The 25,289-nt window shown below is 39.8% G+C and overlaps 1 protein-coding gene and 1 non-coding gene across 4 annotated transcripts in view; both read left to right on the top strand.

Moving 5' to 3' along the window:
* The window catches only part of SPEN (spen family transcriptional repressor), a 92,092-nt gene that overhangs the window by 51,820 nt on the left and 14,983 nt on the right, over positions 1-25,289 (top strand). For all 3 annotated transcript variants that reach the window (XM_034956134.3, XM_034956140.3, XM_003806248.6), the window contains 7 exons: positions 9,147-9,307; positions 10,925-11,125; positions 15,954-16,105; positions 18,753-18,878; positions 19,233-19,346; positions 20,697-20,810; positions 22,088-22,188. In XM_034956134.3, coding sequence (XP_034812025.3) covers positions 9,147-9,307; positions 10,925-11,125; positions 15,954-16,105; positions 18,753-18,878; positions 19,233-19,346; positions 20,697-20,810; positions 22,088-22,188 — 969 coding nt within the window. The remainder of the gene's footprint in view (positions 1-9,146; positions 9,308-10,924; positions 11,126-15,953; positions 16,106-18,752; positions 18,879-19,232; positions 19,347-20,696; positions 20,811-22,087; positions 22,189-25,289) is intronic.
* On the top strand, positions 10,721-10,821 carry LOC112438681 (small nucleolar RNA U13). Its single transcript, XR_003027058.1, has one exon. It is a non-coding gene; the product is annotated as a small nucleolar RNA U13 (small nucleolar RNA).

The following is a 25,289-nucleotide window of genomic DNA, read 5'->3' as shown; positions in this document are numbered from 1 at the left end:
GCATGAGCCACCACCCCTGGCCTGTAGTGTGCTTTTTAAACGAAATTAAAAATGTCTTAAAATTATAAAGCAAAATACCCCATTAACTTTATGTGTAAAATAGACCTTTTTCTAATTTCTTCTGAGCATTGTACTTTGGTGAGGAAAAATCTAATTGTGATATTAAACTACCACCTTCAGGCCCTAGGTTGACGGTAAGGAAAGCTGTTGCGGTAAAAACCATTTCAATATGAATGGAATCGTTTTCATTGATGTAAACCTTACACTAGAGTATGAGTAAGCAATATTGTATATATTTTACTTACTACTTGTTTAAAAATTATAAAATGGTTTTGTCTATAAAGTAGTGACCTTGGTATTGAATGGTGAAGTTAATATTGTAAAAAAGTTGTTTATACTTTACCTTTTTATCATGTTGTCCAAAATCAAGTGACACCAGAGTGTTTTAGATCTCAGCTTCTTCTTGAGGAAGTTTGATTTTCAGAAGTTTACATTTTTTTCTTACAATTCAAAGATTTTTATGAAATGATACATTAGTAATGAGGAAGAATAATCAATGTTAAGGATCCTGCGTTTGGATTGCAGCTTGAAATTAGCATGTTGGTTTTTCAAAAGATGGGAAAGCAGTCCAAGAAATAATACAGGCCAGGGTTTCTCAGTCTTGGCACTATTCACATTTGAGACCAGAGAACTCTTTGTTGGGACTTTCCTGTGCACTGTAGGGTACTTGGCAGATGCCAGTAACCCTACCCCACCCCACCCCCACTGTGACAACAAAAATGTTGTAGAACCCTGCTAAAACTAGTAGGGTCCTTGAAAGATCATGAGGTCTGCTAACCGCTAGGGAAATTCAAGTTAAGAGAGGCAAAATGAAGTGTCTTGGCAGGTCACTCAGTTGATTATTTCCTTGTTATTTTTTGGAGTAAAAAAAAAATAGAGGCTTGAGTCAGGTGTGGTGGTGTATGCATGTAGTTCCAGCTTCTTCTAGGGTGACTGAGACGGGAGGACGTTTGAGCCCAGGAGTTTGAGGCCAGCCTGGGCAACATAGTAATACATCGTCCCTTAAAAAAAAAAAGGTGTAGGGGCGGCTGAGGCAGCAGAATTGCTAGAACCTGGGAGGCAGGGGTTTCAGTGAGCCAAGATTGCGCCGCTGTACTCCAGCCTGAGCGAAAGAGTAGAGACTCTGTCTGGTAAAAAAAAAAAAAAAAAAAAAATAGGCTGGGCGTGGTGGCTCATGCCTGTAATGAGCCAGGAGGCCGAGGTCAGCAGATTGCTTGAGCTCAGAAGTTCGAGACCACCCTAGACAACATGGCAAGACCCTGTCTCTACTAAAAATGCAAACAAAAAAAATAGCAGGGCGTGGTGGTCCATACGTGTGGTCTGTGGTCCCAGCTACCCAGAAGGCTGAGGTGGGGGGATCATTTGAACCTGGGGATCGGAAGTTGCAGTGAGCCGAGATCACGCCACTGCACTCCAGCCTGGGTGACAAAGTGAGACTCCATCTCAAAAAAAAAAAAAAAAAAAAAAACACCAACAAAAGAGGCTTAAATTCAGATTACATCAGAAGTGGTGGAGTTGAAAATGGTAATGGTGTCACATCAGACTGCTGAACTGTTTTTAAAACTTTCTAGGCTTGACTTTACATTTTAAAATTATCGGGCTTTCATTTATTGTGGATAGTATCTATTGACATTTGCCGTATTGAAATTTAAACTTTAAAATTTTTATTTTAGTGAGAATGACGTTTTATTTTTTGAAAACCTTTTATTTTTTACTTATTTATTTAGTTTTTTTTTTTTTTTGAGACAGTCTTACTCTGTCACCCAGGCTAGAGTGCAGTGGCATGATTTCGGCTCACTGCAACCTCCACTTCCCAGGTTCAAACGATTCGCATGCCTTAGCCTCCCAAGTAGCTGGGACTACAGGCATGTGCCACCACGCCCCGCTAATATTTGTATTTTTAGCAGAGTTAGGGTTTCGCCATGTTGGCCAGGCTGATCTCAAACTCCTGACCTCAAGTGATCTTCCTGCCTCAGCCTCCCAAAGTGCTGGGATTACAGGCGTGAGCCACTGTGCCCGGCCTGAAAATCTTTTAAACGTCTGGTTTAGTAAGATAGTTAGATTCTCATAACCAATTCTGTATTCAAACTGTGATTATAAGGTTTTTTGGGTGAAGTATATGAAGAAAATTTGGCCTCACACAGATACACAGTTGAAATAGGGAAGGTCTCACAGATCTCTTAAAAGGATTTTGGGTCCTCACAGGTCCTCTTACACTTAGATAACTGCTGCACTAGAAAGATACAATTTGGACTTATAAAAAAAAATGAGATGTGGAAGTATTATTACTTGCTGTGGTGATGCATTCTGTTTAAGAGATTATGGGCCAGGAATGGTGGCTCACGCCTATAATCTGCACTTTTGGAGGCCGAGGTGGGAAGGTCGTTTGAGCCCAGGAATTGGAGATCAGCCTGGGCAACAAAGTAAGACCCCGTCTCTACAAAAAATAAAATAAATAAAAGTTAAAATAAAATAGATGATTATTCTAATAGAAATTAGATAAGGATCAGTGGGCACCCAAACCTGATTGAAAATCTTTTCTTTTGACCCCAAATTATGTATTGATTATATGGAGAGAAAAATTATTAGCTACCTGATGGTTAGGGAGATACCTGGTTATGACAAATGGGCCCTCTAACTATGTTAGTTGCAGTGTTTTCTAATTGCCCTAATCGCTCCTTTCTGAAAATATTGGTTTATGCCAGAGTTTTGTTTCTCAACTTAATTTGGTTAAATGTCTTTTAATCTTCCAGCTTTAAAAAAAAAAACCAGTATAGATGCATATTTGCCATACGTGAATGTTTACAAATAATAGAGGGATACAGAAGTCAGTAACTGGATGTCACTCTTGTATGTTGACAAATATAGCCCCGAGTCATCTTATAAATAGCATACTCAGTGCCTTGGCATTTTCAGTGGTAAGAGTCAAATGCTCATGTAGTTCTGTTTGTAAAATGGCTGCAGGAATAGGATTAGTTGATGGCATGATATCATTATTTGGTTTATGAGAATCCTAGCATCCTATATTCTGTTCGTTTATTAAGAATTGTTATGTAACCAGTTGCCTACTCTTATATTTCTTCATAAGGAAATACTGGTCAGATCTGGTTCTTCATTTTTTCAATAATCTTAATTACAAATTATAAGAAATAATTTGTCCTTAATTGTCTTTGGAAATGTGGTTAAGAAAAGTGGAACTAGGTTTCTTTTAAATTGTGTTCCAGCCCCGGCTGGAGTGCAGTGGCACCATCACACCTCACTACAGCCTCGACCTCCTGGGCTTAGATAATCCTCCCACCTTAGACTCCTAGGGAGCTGGGACCACAGGCACATGCCACCATGCCTAATTTTTTGTAGAGATGGGGTTTTGTCCTGTTGCGCAGGCTGGTCTCAAACTCCTGGGCTCAAGTGATCTGCCTGCCTTGGCCTCCCAAAGTATTGTGCCTGGCCTCAAATTGTTGTTGTTTTTGAAAAGACTGGGGTCTTGCCATGTCATGTGCATGCTGGTCTCAAACTCCTGAGCTCAAGGGATCCTCCTGCCTCAGCCTGCAGAGTAGCTGGGACTATGCACTGTGCCCGGCTTCCAATTCTTTATTTAGAATGATACTTTTAATTGATATTGAACATGTAATATTGTTGTGCTTGGGTAAATTCCACTTTCCTAAAACAATTAGTCAATATACCATTATTACTACTTCTTTAAGACAACTTAGATTAGCTTCTGATGAACTATTTTTGGCTTTTAAGAAACAACTGAATACTATATCATGCATTTTGATGAACTGTTGTGATTCTTTAGCTCTAACAAAATTGAGAACATAAAAAATTTTTAAAAATTAAAATGGACAAGAATTCCAGGCATTTGGGCCTTCTGTCAATTTAGTAAGACTGAAAGTATTTAGGGGCCTACATTCATGCCCTCATTTTGATTCAAGATCTTGAAATCCATGGTACATTGCAGTTTAGGTTAGCATATCACAATGTGAACTCGAGGCCGAGCGCGGTGGCTCATGCCTGTAATCCCAGCACTTTGGGAGGCCAAGGCGGGTGGATTACTTGAGGTCAGGAGTTCGAGACCAGCCTCACCAACATGGTGAAACCCTGTCTCTACTAAAAATACAGAATCAGCCGGGCCTGGCGGCCAACAAACTACTTGGGAGGCTGAGGCAGGAGAATCACTTGAACCTGGAAGGTGGAGGTTGCAGTGAGCAGCACTCCAGCCTGGGCAATAAGAGCGAAACTCCATCTCAAAAAAAAAAAAAAAAAAAGTGAACTAAAAACTTGTACCATTTTTATTGTTTCATAATTAATTTTAAAACCAGTCTCCCCTTCTAGTTGCCACTTCACATTATTCAGCAGATGATTCTGAAAGTTAAATTCTATATCTTGTTTCAGAATTGGTGTGGTAGCAGGGGATTCACCCAAAAAGAGTGTGATAATTTTTTTTTTTTTTTTTGAGGCCTCAAACTTCTGAGCTCAGGTGATTCACCTGACTCCCAAAGTGCTGGGATTACAGGCATGAGCCACCGTGCCTGTAATAATGTTTATAATAATGGCCTGTGATAATGTTTATAATAAATCTGTTTAAATGTTTACAATAAATCTGATTTCTACCATTATTTTTGTACTTTATTTTAAAGGCATTATCACCATTGATTGATTATCTTTGTCTCTCTCTCTTTTTTTTTTGAGACGGAGTTTCACCCTTATTGCCCAGGCTGGAGTGCAATGGCGCAACCTTGGCTCACTGCAACCTCTGCCTCTTGGGTTCAAGTGATTCTCCTGCTTCAGCCTCCGGAGTAGCTGGGATTACACACACACGCCACCACACCTGGCTAATTTTCTATTTTTAGTACAGATGGTATTTCACCATGTTGGCCAGGCTGGTCTCAGACTCCTGACCTCAGGTAATCTACCTGCTTCAGCCTCCCAAAGTGCTGGGCTTACAGGTGTGAGCCACTGCGTCCAGCCATCTCCATTTTTATTTTTATTTTTATTTTATTTTATTTATTTTTCAAGATGGAGTTTCGCTGTTGTTGCCCAGGCTGGAGTGCAATGGCACGATCTCGGCTCACTGCAACCTCCGCCTCCCGGGTTCAAGCGATTCTCCTGCCTCAGCCTCCTGAGTAGCTGGGATTACAGGCATGAGCCACCACTCCCAGCTAACTTTTGTATTTTTAGCAGAGATGGGGTTTCACCATGTTGGCCAGGCTGGTCTCAAACTCCTGACCTCAGGTGATCCATCTGCCTTGGCCTCCCAAAGTGCTGGGATTACAGGCGTTAGCTACCATGCCCGGCCTTCATTTTTATAATACAAACTTGTGTAGAACTTTTTGTTGCCTTATTAATGATTTCTTTTTTCTTTTTTTGAGATGGAGTCTTGCTGTGTCCCCAGGCTGGAGTGGAGTAGTGCGATCTTGGCTCACTGCAACCTCCACCTCCCGGGTTCAAGCAGTTCTCCTGCCTCAGCCTCCCGAGTAGCTGGGACTACAGACGCACGCCACCATGCCCAGCCAATTTTTTTGTATTTTTAGTAGAGACGGGGTTTCACCATGTTGGCCAGGATGGTCTTGATCTCTTGACCTCGTGATCTGCCTGCCTCAGCCTCCCAAAGTGCTGGGATTACAGACATGAGCTACCGTGCTCAGCCCTTGTTAATGATTTCAGTAGCCGTAAATTTTGCTTTTGCTCGTGATTGTTTACTTCTGTAACCGCTGTTGCTAAGGAAATTTGGTGTATATAATATTGGTAGTATTGTAATTAAAATATTTTCCTTAATGTTTACTTTATGATTATTGCCATTGACTAAGTTGATAAGTCACATAACATATTCTATACTGTCATCTGGTGGCCTTGTGAATAATCTTGTATTAATATTACTTGGAGTATTTAACACGTATAACAAGTATCTTTTTCCTTCTGTGCTAAAAACAGAAGATTGATTTCATTAAACCCTAATGTCAATGACAATATCGTATTCAGGATAGTATTTACTTAATACTTGTAACACTGCTTTTGCTGGATGATCAGCAAACATTTTTTCTTCTTATAGATGGGAAAGCTAAACCTAATTCATTGATAAGGGGCCTAGCAATGACAGCTTATGATTTTATCTCAAGGCCTTTATCCTTAGTAGTTTGCACTGACAGAGGTTTATTTTCCTACATTTCAAACCACTATCAGAAAGTGCTGATAACCTTATTAAGCTTTCTTTTTCTTTTCTTTCTTTCCTTTTTTTTTTTTTTTTTTTTGAGACAGTCTCACTCTGTTGTCCAGGCTGGAGTGCAGTGGTGTGATCAGAGTTTAATGCAGCTTCTGCCTCCCTGGTTCAAGTGATTCTCATGCCTCAGCTTCCAGAGTAGCTTGGATTACAGGCACGTCATGTGCCACCAAGCCTGGCTAATTTTTGTATTTCTAGTAGAGATGAGGTTTCACCATGTTGGCCAGGCTAGCCTCGAACTCCTGGCCGCAAGTGATTCACCTGCCTTGGCCTCCCAGAGTGCTGGGATTACGGTCGTGAGCCACTGCACTCGGCATGTTTTCATCTTTTTTTTTTTTTTTTTTTGAGACAGAGTCTCGCTCTGTTGCCTAGGCTGGAGTGTAGTGGTATGACCATGGCTCACTGCAACCTCAAACTCCTAGGCTCGTGATCCTCTGCCTCAGCCTCCCCAGTAGCTGGGATTACAGGTACGTGCCACCACGCCCAGCTAATTTTTAAATTTTTCTTTTGTAGGGATGGGGTGTTGCTATGTTGACCAGGCTGGTTTTGAACTCCTGGCCTCAAGCAGTCCTCCTGCCTCAAAGTGGTGGGATTACAGGAACTAAGCCACTGCACCCAGTCAAGTTTTCGTCTATTGCTTTAACATGTGAGAGCTAAAAATGGTGTGTAAATTATTAGTTTTCTAGAAACATCTTTAGTTTTGTATAAGAAAACATAGAACTTTTTTAGTTTTTAAAAAATGCTGTAGCGGCTGGATGTGTTGGCTCATGCCTGTATTCCCAGCACATTGGGAGGCTGAGGTGGGCGGATCACTTGAGGTCAGGAGTTTGAGACCAACCTGGGCAACATGGTGAAACCCCGTCTCCACTAAAAATATAAAAAATAGCTGGGCATGGTGGTGCGTGCCTGTAATCCCAGCTACTCAGGAGGCACGAGAATCACTTGAACCCAAGAGGTGGAGGTTGCAGTGAGCCACGATCGCACCACTGCACTCCAGCCTGGACAACAGAGCGAGACTGTGTCTCAAAAGAAAAAAAAAGGTCTGTAGCAAATTTTTTTCAACCTAAACTTGGACTCATTTGTCTGGATGGATTAGTGATTGTCCTGAATATGAGAGCTGTAGTTCTAGTGCAAAGACAGAAACTACCCTGGGTCTTTTCCTGTAGCTAGTGTGCTTAAGATGGATTCACCACTCAAAATGATTTGCTTGAAAAGTGAGGCCTTTATAACATGGGGGAGAATATGAAGCAAAATTTCAGAAAGATAGCGAAATCTGTAAATAACTTTTTATTAACCTATTTGAGAATGCCATAAAAGCAAGCCACAAAAGTCTTGCATGTCCAGTACTGAAAAGAGAATTTTATGTTTCTCACATAGTTCTTAGGCATAATAAAGTTTTTTTCTATGAACTTGCATAGAGAAGTAAGGCATAATAAACTTATTTAAATGTATTTTTTTCTTAATTTGACTGTGTAAGTAGCATTTCCTTCTTGTCCTTCAGTTGACTCTCTTTCTGTTTGAGGATTTTATTAAACTGAAGAGATTAGTTTCATTAACTCTCACCTTTCCATGTTATCACAGTGAAGAAAGCCTAAAGTAACATGATCTAGTAACTTACATAATATTTATTCATTAGTCCTTCAGTAATTTAAAAATTGCACCTACCTGGAAAATTATTTTGGGTATTGTTTTCCTAAAAATTACCCATGAGGTAGTAGTGCTACTACTACTACTACTAATAGTAACTGAGCAGTGCTGCTTCATTTATTTATTTATTTGTTTGTTTTGTTTGTTTTAAAGACAAGGCCTGACTCTGTTACCCAGGCTGGTCTCAAACTCCTGGCTTCGAGCGATCCTGCCACTTCTGCCTCCCAAAGTGCTGGGATTATAGGTGTGAGCCACCACACCCGGCCCTGTTTTATTTATTGGATACCTGTCATATTCCAAACTCTCTAAACTTTTGCGTTTAATTCTTTTTTTTTTCCTAAGACGGAGTCTTGCTCTGTCACCCAGGCGGGAGTGCAGTGATGCGATCTTGGCTCACTGCAACCTCTGCCTCCCAGGTTCAAGCGATTCTCCTGCCTCAGCCTCCCGAGTGGCTGGGACTGCAGGCGCACGTCACCACACCCAGCTAATTTTTATATTTTTAGTAGAGACGGGTTTTCACCATGTTGGCCAGGATGATCTCAGTTTCTTGACCTCACCCGCCTTGGCCTCCTAAAGTGCTGGCATTACAGGCGTGAGCCACTGAGCCCCATCTGTTTTATTTAATTCTTAACCCTGTGATATAGGTACTATTATAATTATTTTCATTTTACACACTTGATATTGGGGGAAATTGGGTATGATGCAATTTTAGAAATTCTATTTTCATTTAGTTTCATTATGTTGGCTGATAGTCCTGTGTTCCATGTGGTAACTTTAGGCATAAAATTATGATAGGAAACCCATTTCAAAGGTGTTAAGTGATTTGTCCATGGACATGTGCTATATGTCTGATCCAAGATTTGAATCTAGACCTCTGAATCCCAAACCCATATACGCACTATTATTATTATTACACTAAGTGAATTGAATTCACTAGTCTTACTTCATTTGAAAAAAAAATGTTCAAGTTATTAATAGAATGCAACACTTGCATTGGTGGTATGTGGTGGTAAATGAAGATTATACTTTTGTGCTCCTGCATATTTATCGTCTTCTGCCACCTCTGAAGGTAGAGTATGAGATAGATGTGTAGAATGCAGGGCCTCCAGAAATTCCAGCCTGAAAATTTAGACCTATTAGTTATTTTAAGAAGTTTTCTAATGCTGCTCATTTTCTGTTTGTCTTTTCACTAAAGTTTGTTGTTGTTGCCTTTTTGCAGCAGTGATTCCAGCAGTAGTTCAAGTGATGATTCTCCAGCTCGATCAGTTCAGTCTGCAGCAGTCCCAGCACCCACTTCCCAGTTGCTTTCATCTCTGGAAAAAGATGAGCCCCGTAAAAGTTTTGGGATCAAGGTCCAGAATCTTCCAGTACGCTCTACAGGTAAAATTTTGTGTGAATGTCCTTTCCTCTGTGCTACTACTGAGGAATGAGGTATGATACTGCATTACATTGAAATAACTTTGGGCATAAAATTATAATGGAAAACCCATTTCAAAATATTAACGTTTTAAATGAGGAAAGCCATGAATAATGGAAAAGTCTGCTTAAGCTATTCTGTGGTCTCTACTGGTAATATTTTTAATTGACAGCTGACCGTAATATACTGTTACTCCTACATTGGTCATGTTGAGCATGTAAACAAGTTAAAACTATTAGTAGATAGTCATGCCAACAAAGACCAAATTAAGTATTTTTTAGCTAAGTGTATTTCAGTGATTGCTTAAATTATTTACTAAAATAGGGGCCAGGCGCGGTGGCTCACGCCTGTAATCCCAGCACTTTGGGAGGCCGAGGCGGGCGGATCACGAGGTCAGGAGATCGAGACCATCCTGGCTAACATGGTGAAACCCCGTCTCTACTAAAAATGTAAAAATTAGCTGGGCGTGGTGGCGGGCGTCTGTAGTCCCAGCTACTCGGGAGGCTGAGGCAGGAGAATGGCGTGAACCCAGGAGGCGGAGTTTGCAGTGAGCTGAGGTCAGGCCACTGCACTCCAGCCTGGGCGACAGAGCGAGACTCTGTCTCTAAAAAAAAAAAAAAAAAAATTATTTACTAAAATAGCCTAAAAACTTATGTATCAGGTTTGTGAATAGAGTTATTGAGATACTAATGTTGATGAGCTTTTGATTTAGAGTACTTGGTAATTTAGAAATAGACAAGGGAGTAAAATTGGCTTGCCTTTCTATACACCTTTTATATTTCTAATAAAGCAAATTAACACAAGACCCCCAGATGGTATGATTCATCTGTAAAGGATACTAAAATTGTTTAGCATGCTACATGACACTTCTCACACAATTTTATCATTGAGATGATCCTTGGAAAGATAGACGATGCCTTTCCATTTCAAGTCTTTAACACTTTATAAACAGACATGTAAAAGTTTTATTATGAAACCTACCCCAAAGTAGAAGGAATAGCAAAATGAACTCCCCTTATATAATATCCAAGATTCAGAAGTCATCATTTTGCATTTTTGCTTTATCTGTTTCCTGTCTTCCTGCTTTCCTACTGTTTTTTGGTTTTTTTTTTTTACCTTTAAGGCGAATCCTTGATGATGTTTTATTTCATACCTAGTTACACACGTATATTTATGTATATATCTATAATATATAAGGGCATTTTTCTGGATAACCACAGTATCATTCTTACCTAACAAAATAACCAATACTATCATCTAACACTTAGTTTATTTTCAGAATTGTACAATAATCTTGAAACCGTGTTTTTAGAGCTTTTTTGTTTGAAAAAGTAATGTTTTAATGACAATAAAATTTAAGTCAAATCTCAAGCTAGATCCTTTTGTGGTTCATAAGCATGATGATTGGGTTTTCATGCTGTGTGAGGTGTGCCTCCCTCAGACCTTGTTATGACATTAGTATATTACCTGTCTGACATGAACAAAAAAATGAGAAAATCAGGCTAAAGATTTAGTAGGTTGCTTATTTAGTTATAATTAAATTAGAATAATTAATAACTTGGTTTTTTTTGGGAATTTAGATACAAGCCTTAAAGATGGCCTTTTCCATGAATTTAAGAAATTTGGAAAAGTAACTTCAGTGCAGATACATGGAACTTCAGAAGAGAGGTATGGTCTGGTATTCTTTCGGCAGCAAGAGGACCAAGAAAAAGCCTTGACTGCATCAAAAGGAAAACTTTTCTTTGGCATGCAGATTGAAGTAACAGCATGGATAGGTCCAGGTAAGACACAAGCAAGCTGAGTTTGAGTTACTCATCACACACACTGTTTGTGTTGCAGTGTATGAGAGGGCAGCATATGATCCTGAATGAGGACACTATTCTGGCTTTATTTATTGACATATTTCCATTGTCTTCTGTTTTAAAAGATGGTTCTATTTATTGTTCAACTTAATAAAAAACATTGTTTTGGTTAGGGAGGATAGATTTTTCTGTTGCTGTAATGGAGCCTTGCTGACTGTTAAGAGTCTGAAAGGCAGAACTGTGTAGACCCTTATTGAGTCCAGCCTTCCCAAAAGGATTGAATTTATCAAAACTAGGAGGTAGCTCCTAGGAGTGTGACAACAGAACTACCTTGAATTGGAAAGGAAACTACTTCTGGTTGGGCGCAGTGGCTCATGCCTGTAATCCCAGCACTTTGGGAGGCTGAGGTGGGTGGATCATCTGAGGTCAGGAGTTCAAGACCAGCCTGGCCAACATGGTGAAACCCTGTTTCTACTAGAAATACAAAAATTAGCTGGGCGTGGTGCCACACGCCTGTAATCCCAGCTACTTGGGAGGCTGAGGCGGGAGAATCATGTGAACCCGGGAGGTCAAGGTTGTAGTGAGCTGAGATTGCACCACTGCACTCCAGCCTGGGCAACAGAGCAAGACTGCATCTCAATAAATAAATAAAAAGAAAAAAGAAACAAATTACTTAATATTGATGTGGGGGACTTGTTAGACCAGTTTTATTTCTATTATGTCCAATACAAGTTGGGTCTGTTTTTCCAGCTTGCACGACCTTGAAGACAGAGTAACAGGAATAAGCCTTATGGGTGCAACCCACTGAGAATTTCCAGGGAACATTTATTATCTTGAACCTACCTGTGGAACCTGTTATAAGGCAGGAAATCTTCTCACACGTGGCTTGCATTGGCATTTCTCCTGTTTCAGGACCGCCTGCAGTACTTGTTTAAAAATGCAGGCTCTTTAACCCTGCCCCAGCTTACTGATTCAGAGTTTATACACTTAAGTTTGGGAACCCCTGATTTAACAGAACTTGTGAGTAAATTTGTAAAGGAATCAATAGAAACATTAAAAATTTATAGTCACTTTATGAAGCTGAGACACTTGAACTTTAAGACTTTAAGTGGAATTTATAGGGTAAACATGGCCTATTATAGGATAAATATGAATATTCTTGTAATATTCATTTATTAGATAATTAAAAAGAAAAAAATGTAGTTCCCCTGATGAGGATGCACAAATACGTTATTTGTATGGTAAAACTGGCACGGAATTGTTAGGGTGACCACTGCAAAATGGTCACTCTGTGATGTTACAATGAAACATAACAATTCAAAGGAATATTATCTTTTCAAAGGATAATAGGTTAAGCCTTCACAGTCCTCCTTCCATCAAGTTTGAGATGGATTGCCCTAAATTTTACTAAGCTAAGAGCAACTCCAGGAGTTCTTTAAAATTTAACACATTTGGAACAGGTCAGAACAGCTTGAGAAACATTTAGAATGTCATATATGTTTCTAGAGCCAATTATAATTATTAAGTAAGGAGGATCTCATCCAGGGGCATTCAGTATGTAACTTTTATCTCTAGATGGTAGGGCTAGCTTGAGATTTTTACTGTAAAAAGCTTTTAACCTAGTTATTTAGCACCTAGGAAATAGGCTTTACCTACTTGCCAGTGAAAATTTTGAGAAGTTTGGTTGGTTCAAGTATAGAAAAGCTAACTACTTTTCCCAGATAGGACAACATTAAAACCAGTTAAATGGGATATGTGAAAGCAGTTGAATTTTGAGTATGGAGACTAGGTTGGAATTATGCTCTCAGATGGTTAAATCATTAATGTTATATTGAAATGTATTGAGCTGATTGCTTAGGTCAAAGATTATTTTCAAAGATCCAAATCCAAGAAACCTAACTTTGCATATAGACCCATTGGTGGCTTCTAAGATTTCTTTTCCCATACACTGCATTACAATCCCCTAAACATGAAATTACAAGTTCAAGAAGTTTTTTCCCAAAGGTGTGTAGGCATTACGACTTTGACTGGTTGTGAAGGTTAAGTGGACTACACGTGGAAAACTTTTTTTTTTTGCTAACTGAATTTCCGATCTTGAAAATTTACTGCTGAGCGTGGTGGCTCACACCTTGATTGATTGATTGATTGATTGGAGACAGGGTCTCACTCTGTTGCCACCCAGGCTAGAGTGTAGTGTCATAATCATGGCTCACCAAAACCTCGACCTCCTGGGCTCAAGCGATCCTCCTGCCTTGGCCTCCCAAAGTGCTAGGATTATAGGCATGAGCCACCATGCCTGACCAAGCTCATGCCTGTAAACACTTTGGGAGGCTGAGGCAGGAGGATCGCTTGAGCCCAGGAGTTTGAGATGTGCCTGGGCAACAAAGGGAGACCCCATCTCTACAAAAAATAAAAAATCAGCCAGGCCCTGTAGTCAGCCAGGCTGAGGTGGGAGGATTGCTTAAGCCCAGGAGTTTGAGGCTGCAGTAAGCTATGATCCCACCACTGCACTCCAGCCTGGGCAACAGAGCAAGACCCTGTCTCCAAGGGGGAGAAAAGAAGAAAGAAAGAAAATGTACCAGGCCATTTGGTGGGAATGAAGCCGTTACAGATTTTAATAGTTGCAAATCATGCTTTCTTCTTGTGTTTCTGCCTTTCGGAGCACAAACCTCAATATTCTATCTGAATTTTTTGAAATATTATTAAATGTCTGTGCACATTTAAATTAGACCAAATTGAGCTTAAAATGAGATATGTTCCTTTGAGATATGCAGAATATATGGAGACAGCTATTATGAGTCCTGGGTAGTTTCTGAGTCCACCTGAGTTTCATGTGAAAGTATATCATAGTCTGATTGATCGAAAGGGGTAACATTAGTTGAGCTACCATTGGAGCCATCAGTCTGGACTCAGAAGTGAGATGTATTCTGACTTAACTCAAGGTCCCTGAAATTGAGTTTTTAAAAATACCAGTGTCGTTGACATTATCAGTAATGTTCAATGGCTGGCTCTAAATGCTTCATTTCAGTAAAGTTGATTAAATATTAATTTTTTGGATGGCTTTGTTTTACATTAAGAAAAAAGAACACACAGTAGTTTCCTATAATTGTTATCAACAAAACCTTGAGCGTTCCTGCCCTAGACCAAGTTTATAAATGGAGCTTCAGAGAAAGGCTATGATAAATTAGAAATTAAGCCAGCGCTTTTGATCATAAAAAATAGAGGCCGGACGTCATGGCTCACACCTGTAATCTCAGCACTTTGGGAGGTTGAGGCGGGTGGATCACCTGAGGTCAGGAGTTCAAGACTAGCCTGCCCAACATGGCGAAACCCCGTCTCTACTAAAAATACAAAAATTTGGCCAGGCATGATGGCGGGCACCTGTAATCCCAGCCACTTGGGAGGTTGAGGCAGGAGAATTGCTTGAACCCAGGAGGCAGAGGTTGCAGTGAGCCGAGATTGCTCCACTGCACTCCAGCCTGGGCGACAAGAGTGAAACTCCATCTCAAAGAAAAAAAAGAAGAAGCCGTAACAATCATTTCTGTTTGTCATTGGGGACCATGCGATATCAAAAGATAATTTAAAACATATTGCTTTAATCTGTTTTCATAGTTACTCTTGTATATAAAATTTCCGTATTTAGACAGTTGATTTATTGTGTTAGTATGAGAGGGGCGAAATGCTAAATATCTTATAAAATGTTGAAAAGTAAATGAAATTAAACAAACAATGAAGGTGGACTATTTTCAGCTGAGTTTTTATGTCTATTTCAGAGTATAGTTTTATACGCCAAATTGAGAGCCTGCTACGTAATTTTGGAAACTAGGATTAGGCTCAAATAATTAATTACCATTTTTGCTGGGGTTTAAAATCTATTTCTGTGTCAGTGATTATTTTTAAAACAAATCAGGCCAAGTGCAGTGGCTCACACCTGTAATCCCAGCACTTTGGGAGGCTGAGGCAGGAGGATTGCTTGAGCCCAGAGACCAGCCTGGGCAACAGGCTGGGGGGGTGGAAAAACTAGCTAGCCATGGTGGCATGCACCGGTGGTCCCAGCTACTAGGAGGCTGAGGTTGGAGGATTGCTTGAGCCTGGGAGGTTGAGGCTCCAGTGAGCCATGATCCTGCCAGTACACTCCAGTCTGGGTGGCAGAGCGAGACTCTGTCCCAAAAACAACAGATCACCTTAGCAAAGATATCTATCTATTTTATTTTTTCTATTTTATTTTTGAGACAGGTTCTCTCACTCCCATCACCCAGGCTGGAGTGCAGTGGCATGATCACAGTTCACTGCAGCCTCAACTTCCCATTCTCATGCTATTCTCCCACCTCCGCTTCCCAAATAGCTGAGAATACAGGCGTGCGCCACCATACCTGGCTAATTTTTTGTATTTTTTTTGGTAGAGATGGGGTTTCAACATGTTGCCCAGGCTAGTCTCAAACTCTGGGGCTCAAGCGATCCTCCCACCTTGACATCTTAAAGTGCTGGAATTACAGGCATGAGCCACCCTTCCCAGCTAATTTAGCAGATTTAAATCAGTTTATTTTTAATTTTAAAGGTTAAACAAAGTGTTACTTTAGCCTTAATTTTTTTTTGAAACGTTTCTTTAGCCTTTGTATTCCTTTTTTGCTTTAGAGTTAATAAGGGGTGGCTATTTCTGAAGGTGTTTATGATATTTCAGTTTACGTGAGTATTCAAGCCCATTATTTCAGACATTTTGTTTTTTAAATGTAGATTTTTCCATGATATATAAATATGCATTAAAATACTGTCTTCTCTTTTTACTCGGCCCCCGTTCCACTTACAGAAACAGAAAGTGAAAATGAATTTCGCCCCTTGGATGAAAGGATAGATGAATTTCACCCCAAAGCAACAAGAACTCTCTTTATTGGCAACCTTGAAAAAACCACTACTTACCATGACCTTCGCAACATCTTCCAGCGCTTTGGAGAAATTGTGGTATGTTGCTTTTACTATGTAAACAATTTTAGGTCTTTGTCATAACACATAAAGCATAGTACAGATTATATTTGGAAAGGTGATATTTAATGGTGTAATGAATGAACATTGTTGTGTGCTTTTAGCTCTTGCTAAAAGATAATCCAGAGAATCCCATTGGGTATGGTTCTATATACGTGTGTAAAAATGTAATATATGTCCTTTGTTTACACATATATATTTTCTTACCTCTTTTTTTTTTTTTTTTTTTGAGACAGAGTATCACTCTGTCTCCGATCCTGGAGTACAGTGTCATGATCACGACTCACTGCAGCCTCAACCTTCTGGGCTCAAGTGATCCTCCCATCTCTCAGTCTCCTGAGTAGCTGGGACTGTAGACATGTCCCACCACGCCCAGCTAATTCTTGTGTTTTTTGTAGAGGTGGTGTTTTGCCATGTTGCCCAGGCTGGCTCTTACCCATTTTTATCTTTCTTTGTTCATTGGGTTCTGTTTTAATGCCATCTCTAGTCCTGTGGATTGAAAGGAAAATCTGGAAGAGAAAAATGTTTGTAAAAATGAAGCAGCAGGCTGAGCATGGTGGCTCACACCTATAATCCCAGCACTTTGAGAGGGTGAGGTGGGCAGATCACTTTGAGCTCAGAAGTTTAAGACCAGCCTGGGCAACATGGTGAAACCCTGTCTCTATAAAAATACAAAAATTAGCTGGGCGTTGGTGGCCTGCTCCAGTAGTCCCAGCTACTCAGGCGGCTGAGGCTGGAGAACCACTTGAGCCCAGGAAGCAGAGGCTGCGGTGAGCCGAGATCACGCCACTGTACTCCAGCGTGGGTGACAGAGTGAGACCCTGTCTCCAAAAATAGAAGCAGCAAATTAGTGTATGATTGTTTTGTGATCACAGTGCACATCAGAAATACCTTGGGGATTACTAGAATATGGATGTCGTCTGCTAGCAGTTCAATTCTATTAGGAAGTCTTAATTTGAATCACTTTTTATATTATGCAAGTCATCGTTAGATTAAGGGGTACAAGAAGTTTTCTGTTCCTTTATGACTTAAAATTAGAGTCAGTTTAAAAATGAAAATATTTTGGTCACAGCTTTGTAATCTTGGGATATACTATTATTATTTTTTTAGACAGAGTTTCACTCTTGTCACCCAGGCTGGAGTGCAGTGGTGCGATCTTGGCTCACTGCAGCCTCCGCCTCCTGGGTTCAAGCGATTCTTCTGCCTCAGTCTCCTGAGTAGCTGGGATTACAGGCGCCCGCCACCATGCCCAGCTAATTTTTGTATTTTTTAGTAGAGGCGGGGTTTCACCGTGTTGGCCAGGCAGGTCTTAAACTCCTGACCTCAGGTGATTCGCCTGCCTTGGCCTCCTAAAGTGGTGGGATTACATGTGTGAGCCACCATGCCCAGGCTGGGAGATAACATTTTGTAAGATATCAGCCTTTCTCATCTCCTCAAAATCTTTCATAGAATCGTAACTTCTGTAGAAATCTGCACATGCCTTCTTTCTTGGTTCAGCCACAGCAAACTTATAGAGAACCACAACCCCCCAGTTAATGCCCCAACAATATGATATTACAGATTCTTGGCCAGAAAGTCACACATCTGAGGTTTCATCAAAGCACTGGAAGCCCTGGTAGTTAGTTATTGTCCTTGATAGGTATGTCAGCCCCACCCCAATGTCCTTCCTTGCTGATGGAGAAATGGATGACCTCATTTTCAATTATTTTGATTTGTCAAATTCTTTTGGTTTTGTGGGAGTAGCATATACTCTAATTGCAGTTCTACTGCCTACCTAGATGGGTGGTATGGAATTCAGTAACCTATCTGGGCTCCAGCTTCTTTTGTCTTTAGACAGTTATCTGTTATTTATTTATTTATTTATTGATCTTTTAATTTGAAAGGTTAAAGAACAAAGATTTATTAATCTTCTCAGATATCATATTTTATTTTATTTATTTATTTTTAAGACAGTTTCACTTTTGTCACCTGCGCAATGGCGCGATCTTGGCTTACCGCAACCTCTGCCTCCCGGGCTCAAGCGATTCTCTTGCCTCAGCCTTCAGAATAACTAGGATTACAGGCATGTGCCGCCATGCCTGGCTAATTTTTGTATTTTTAGTAGAGACAGGTTTTCACCGTGTTGGCCAGGCTGGTGTCGAACTCCTGACCTCAAGTGATCCGCCCACCTCCGCCTCCCAAAGTGCTAGGATTACAGGCGTGAGCCACGGTGCCCAGCCAGATATCATATTTTAAATGGCCTGGCCCCTAATAACGATTTTAGATATTGCAGAAGGGAATTATTTCTTAGGATTTCATTAAATAGCCTGCCTTTTCTTTATTATCGTTAAGTTTCTCTTAATGCTGTTAGTATGGATTTTAAATTTTGAATTTTGAATTGCAATGCTGTTGCTCCTCTGCAGAGAGCTTCACATGAGAAGGATTTCATGGTTTGTGACAATAAATGCTATATGTTTTATAGCAAACTAGTAACTTACCATTGTATTAAGGTGTACAGTTTTTTTAACTAAGTAAATGATGATTGAGAACATGACTTTTTTGAGAAATAAATACCCTATATGGACTTGGTTCATTCTAATTTATTTTCTTGGGCATATTGCTAAGTTGTATTCATTGGTTTTTTCAGGATATTGACATTAAGAAAGTAAATGGAGTTCCTCAGTATGCGTTTCTGCAATACTGTGATATTGCTAGCGTTTGTAAAGCTATTAAGAAGATGGATGGGGAATATCTTGGAAATAATCGCCTCAAGGTAAATGAATTTGCATAAATTATTGTGCTGTTATGATTTGCTTTGTTTTTTAAGACTTGAAGGGGTTTTTTTTTTTGCATATGCCTTATTATTTAAGATCCTACTAAGACAGATAACCATAAAAGTGATATAGTTCTTTGCATTCCTATCCTATTATATACTGTAATCTGATTAATATTCGATTAGCCAGGCAGGATTTTTTTTGTATATTCCTATTTAATTTTAACCAGATGTTTCCCACTTGAGATGTTGATTTGATAAGATTACTATAGAAAACCAGTTTTCTGAGAATTCTGTTGTAGTTGAATAGTAATTGTGAACTTTACTAATAGAAATTTTGCCTTTTATATTCAGCTGGGTTTTGGAAAGAGCATGCCTACAAACTGCGTGTGGCTAGATGGGCTTTCTTCGAATGTGTCAGATCAGTATTTAACACGACATTTCTGCCGATATGGGCCTGTGTTAAAGGTAGGCGGGAGGTTTTGGTGTGTGGTTCAGACTTCTGACTCACTCGTCTTGGTATTCTCTCCTTTCAGTCTCAATTGGCTAGCATTGCCTATTTCTTTAATAACGAGCACATTAAAATTATGTTTGCTAAGATTTGGTCAATAAGGGCATTTGCATCTGTTGCCTTAAGTTATGAGTATTTTGAAGAAACTATTTTGAACTAGCCAAGGTGATTAATTTTGAAACTATTCTCATAGTATAAATAGAATGAAATAGAAATGTTGCTTAGGGATTTTTATAATTTTATCTTACATTAAAATTAGATAGTCTGATTATATAGTTATTCACATTTACACTAAATATGTAATTAGACTTTTTTAAATGAGGGGAAGTTCACACAACAGAATATTCATCTAACCAATGATTTTTATGTAATACATCCATAAGCAACAGGAAAAGGGTCTCCAGACCCAATTCAGTGTGTGAAGGTAAAGCTTCGGTTCCTTAAAACTATGTTTACTCTGTGGTAGGTATATTGTATACCCTTGACAATGCTTTTTTTTTTTAAATTTATTTATTTATTTTTAATTGAGACAGAGTCTCACTCTGTCACCCAGGCTGGAGTGCAGCGGTGGGATCTCAGCTCACTGCAACCTCCGCCTCCCAGGTTCAAGCGATTCTCTAGCCTCAGCCTCTCGAATAGCTGGGATTACAGGTGTGTGCCACCACGCCTGGCTAGTTTTGTATTTTTAGTACAGATGGGGTTTTGCCATGTTGGCCAGGCTGGTCTCAAACTCCTGACCTCAAGTGATCCACCTGCCTCGGCCTCCTAAAGTGCTGAGATTACAGGCACTGCGCCTGGCAGACAGTACTTTAAATGTAGCTTTTGTTGTTTAGAGAAATACACATCTTAAAGATTGCCTGTATAAAAAAATCCACAGCCTTAAGACAGTTATGCTACTTGTAGCCAAAGTTCACAGAAATTCTTTGTTGTTCTTAATTTTTCCTTCCTTTCAAGGGTGTTTTTTGTTGTTGTTGGTTTTGCTTTTTTGTTTTGAGCCAAAACAAGACGAATACTTTACTGAAATACAATATAGTGGTCAGTAAACATGGAAAACAAAGTAAAATACAGAAGAACAAAATAAAGGCATAATATCTCAAGCCATAATGTCTATGATTCTAAACAGTCCCTGCACATTTTCATTTTATTGTGTTCACTACAGTGTGCATCACACTTTTTTTTTAATAGAATAAAATATATAAAAATATATTTTTTCTCATCCGTGTCCTTGTGGCTTAGGATTTTGTTGGGACTGACACTAAGTCCAGTGGATGAGGCTCTTACTTGTTTTTTGTTTGTTTGTTTTACAGGTGGTGTTTGACCGCTTAAAAGGCATGGCCCTGGTTCTCTACAATGAAATTGAATATGCACAAGCAGCTGTAAAAGAGACCAAAGGAAGGAAAATCGGTGGGAATAAAATTAAGGTGTGCAGAATGACTTTAAACAGAAGCAAAACAAAGTCCTATTCAAATCTCACCCTCTTGGGCCGGGCGTGGTGGCTCACGCCTGTAATCCCAGCACTTTGGGAGGCCAAGGCGGGTGGATCACCTGAGGTCAGGAGTTCGAGACCAGCCTGATGAACATGGTGAAACCACGTCTCTACTAAAAATACAAGAAAAATTAGCCGGGCTTGGTGGCGCGTGCCTGTTAATCCCAGCTACTTGGGAGGCTGAGGCAGGAGAATTGCTTGAACCCAGGAGGCGGAGGTTGCAGTGTGCTGAGATCATGCCGTTGCACTCCAGCCTGGGTGACAGAGTAAGACTCCACCTCCAAAAAAAAGAAATCACCCCGTTAATAACTAGCATTTTGTAGGTTGCCAGCCAGGAGAGTGGTTTACAAGACACGTATGCTGTATCATTAGTGTTTAAGGGGAATATTACAATTTTATGCTCAGCTACTTGTGGGCACAGCATCTTTAAACCATTAGCCACAGATCCTTCCCTAAAAATCTTCTCATTCAAAGAAGTGTGCTTCTCAGTGTTGGGGTGCTGATGCTCACACAGACACTCTCATCGCAGGCTTGACCACAGTTATGGGTATCTGACACCCAGGGCCTCATAGTATCAGTCCACCATCCTGAATGATATGTCTTTCTTTCCTTTCCTACTCTCCTGAAGAGTGGGTAGCCACTTAAAGCATAACTTTATGTCCAGTGTATGTTTTTAAAAACTTGTATTCATGGTAGTTTGAAGGAATTTATGCACTTAACTATGAAATAACTATGATTGTTAGGTTGAAAAAAGTATTTTAAAAATAAGATGACAAGCTATTTGATAGCTGATGAGCATCATATGCTTTAGTAACTTTGAGGCCCAGCTGTGAGTAAAGTTTAAAATGTTCATCCATATTTTGTTTTATATTCTAACTGTAGTTTTGGCAACAGAGATTGCTGGATTTAGTTGATCTGATTACTTAATTGCCATTTCAGTTTTCCATTTTGCTTTTTTCACTCCTTCACAATTGGGTTTGAAACTTTATAAATTTCATTCTTTTATCACGGTTTATACAGAATTTGAGAGATTTCAGGTTAATAAAATATAGTTTCAGTGATGAGGACTGTTTTACTTGAGATACATTGCTGTTTCCTGAAATTTTCTCAGAAGGGCTATGTTGTGAAGAATTTACAAATTTGATAACATTTTTCCATCATTAAAATTTGAAACTTGCATCAAACACCTCTTTTTTTTTTTTTTTTTAAAAGGTGGATTTTGCAAATCGGGAAAGTCAGCTGGCTTTTTATCACTGCATGGAGAAATCTGGTCAAGACATCAGAGACTTTTATGAAATGTTAGCCGAAAGAAGGTATGTATTTTAAACTTACCAGCGTAGCTTGAGTTTTAATAGTTTTAATACAGAAACTTAAGATGGCATTAAATTTTATTTTTCACTCTTTACCCCTACTTTCATCTTCTAGAATAGAGAATGCTTCTCTTTTATCACTTCATATGGAAACACAGGTTTATTTTTTTGAATCCAGTTTCCAGGTAATTCCTATGGGTTTGGAGCAACCTGTCTGGATTTCTCACTGAATGCTCCTAGAGCTTGAAAGAGTTACTGTTTTGCCAGGTGATAACTTTATGTACTTTTTTTTTTGAGACAGGGTCTCACTCTGTCACCCAGACTGGAGTGCAGTGGCATGATCATGGCTCACTGCAGTCTCTGCCTTATAGGCTCAAGTGATCCTCACACATCATCTTCTTGATTAGCTGGGACTACAGACACTTGCCGCCACGCTGGAGTAATTTTTGTGAAGATGGGTTTTCTCCATGTTGTCTAGGCTGGTCTTGAACTCCTGGGCTCAAGCATTCTGCCCGCTTTGGCCTCCCAAAGCGCTGGGATTACAGGTGTGAGCCACCACACCTGGTCTGCTTTATGTACCATTAATCATAAATACAAATCATCTTGCTTACAGTTACTTCTTAAAGTAAATGTATGAATATATGTTAGAGTGCATTATAAACTTTTAAATGGCTACATATTTAGTAATGACAACATCCAGGTTGTATGTGCTCATACATTTAACTTAAAAAATAAATAAATAAATAAAAACTTCCAAAAGAATATCAAGAGCTTTATTTTAAAGTTGAATCTCTTAAATAGTCAAAGTGAATCAATAAGCCAAAGCATATGTAAACTGGCAACTTTGGCAATGTGCAGGGCAAACCTGATTTCCTCTTGTTAATACTTTCAGTCATGGTTATGTAGTATTTAATATTTTTTCTGCTGAACAGACCGAAATATAGTAAAACATCTTAAGATAATGCCACCAGATTCTTCAATAGCTGATTACTTTTGAAAATGGAAATTTGGTCCATATTATCAAGCTGTTTTTCCAGACATGCCTCTGATTATGTTTCCTGGAATGTTCCCACTAGGTCTCCACCCCTATATGTGTTAGACAAAAGGTTTGTGTGGAAAACGCCTTTAGACACTTGAGTTCAAAGTATGAAAAGGGCTCCATGGCAAGATGAGCCAAGTCAGGGTTGTGCTGCCACAAGCGCTGTTGAATGCATTCCCTTTCTACTGCCTCTTCTTGCCAATTCATTTTTGTTTAAGTGATAGCAAGTATTAATATATATTAATTCATTTCTTAGTGGAATATTGTACAACAGTCGTTGAATACTTTGTGCTTTTTTTTTTTTTGAGATGAAGTCTTGCTCTGTGGCCTAGGCTAGAGTGCAGTGATGCGATATTGGCTTACTGCAACCTCTTCCTTGCCGGTTCAAGCGATTCTCCTGCCTCAGCCTCCCGAGTAGCTGGGACTACAGGCGCATGCCACCACGCCCGGCTAATTTTTGTATTTTTAGTAGAGACGGGGTTTCACCATATTGGTCAGGCTGGTCTTGAACTGCTGACCTTGTGATCCGCCCGCCTTGGCCTCTCAAAGTGCTGGGATTACAGGCGTGAGCCACTGCACCCGGCCTACTTGGTGTTTTTAAATGAAAAATGCTCCCTACGGCCAAATTCTCAAAAGCTCAAACTTGTCAGGTTTTGATGGTTTCTCACCAGATCAGAATCCAAATCACAAAGCTTCAAAGATCAATACTCCTTTAGCTAGAAAGTCAGGCTCGATAGACTGTTTTCTCAGTTGTGTGAGTGTAAGAGAGTGAAAGTGAGCGTAAAATTGTGTGGCCACATGCAAGAGAATGTGTGTGTCTCTTGTCAAGAGAGAAAAAAATTCTCTATCCTGGCTTCCCAAGTAGCAGTTTGAAGTCATTGTTAATACAGTAAATGCTTACAAGGAATTCTTATCTATATGTGAGTGGAAAGTGTCCCGGAGGCCTACTTGCACCTAAAACATACAAAATCCATTAAAATCCTCTGTGTACATTAAATATTTTAAAACAGCAGTTTTGTGTGAGGGTTGAATAATGTAATGTGGGTGTTACTTTTTGTATATTACTACTTAAAATCTATTTTTTTTTTTTTTGAGACAGAGTTTCCCTTTTGTTGCCCAGGCTGGAGTGCAATGGTGCAATCTCGGCTTACCGCAACCTCTGCCTCCTGGGTTCAAGCGATTCTCCTGCCTCGGGCTCCAGAGTAGCTGGAATTACAGGCACGCGCCACCAGGCCTGGCTAATTTTGCATTTTTAGTGGAGACACGGTTTCTCCATGTTGGTCAGGCTGGTCTCAAATTCCTGACCTCAGGTGATCCGCCTGCCTCGGCCTCCCAAAGTGCTGGGATTACAGATGTGAGCCACCGCGCTTGGCCAAAAGTCATTGTTTGTTTTAGTGATGAACTAACTGGCTTTGGGTTTGTTCTGTGTTTTTTCTCATGGTTATTTATCCCTCTCAAATGGCAGTTATCTCCTCATGAGGACGCAGGAGGGTGTGGGACTTCACTGTGACCCAGGTTTGCCCCATGTGGTTTCAGTTGGCAGTTCTTATGGAATGCATTCCTTGCAGTAGACCTTGAGGATCTTTGCCTCTTCCATAGAATGGAAGTTATCTCACTGAATAGTTGATGCATGAATGAAAAAAAATGCTTTAATGCTAATGATAAGCTCAGGAATGCAAATGACAACTCTATTTGCACAGGGCTTTCCCATTTTCCAATAGTATTTCATTTGATCCCTCTAATACTCTGTCAGGTAACCCTTTTTATGGAAGGAACTTTTGCTAATAATATCACAGGCCACTAAGGGGCTGGGCTGGGGATAAACCTAGGGTTCCTACCTGCTAGTGCATTGAGCTTACCCTTTACCAGAGTGGTTCTCGAGATGAATTTACAGGGTCACATTGTGATTCAGATGACATCTACTTATGGTACTTTGGATACTCTGTGGTTTTGTGAACAGAGTTCTCTCCGAACCTGACTTTCTGCAGTTCCTCAGTGTCCCCGTACATGGTCCAAGTGCCAGTTCTGTTGTCCCTGCTTAAATTGTTGAATTCTTTGAGGGCAG

Source organism: Pan paniscus, chromosome 1 (genome assembly GCF_029289425.2).
Source record: "Pan paniscus chromosome 1, NHGRI_mPanPan1-v2.0_pri, whole genome shotgun sequence".
Taxonomy (NCBI): domain Eukaryota; kingdom Metazoa; phylum Chordata; class Mammalia; order Primates; family Hominidae; genus Pan; species Pan paniscus.
Note: the sequence above shows the minus strand (reverse complement) of the source record. Positions and strands in the feature narration are given on the sequence as shown.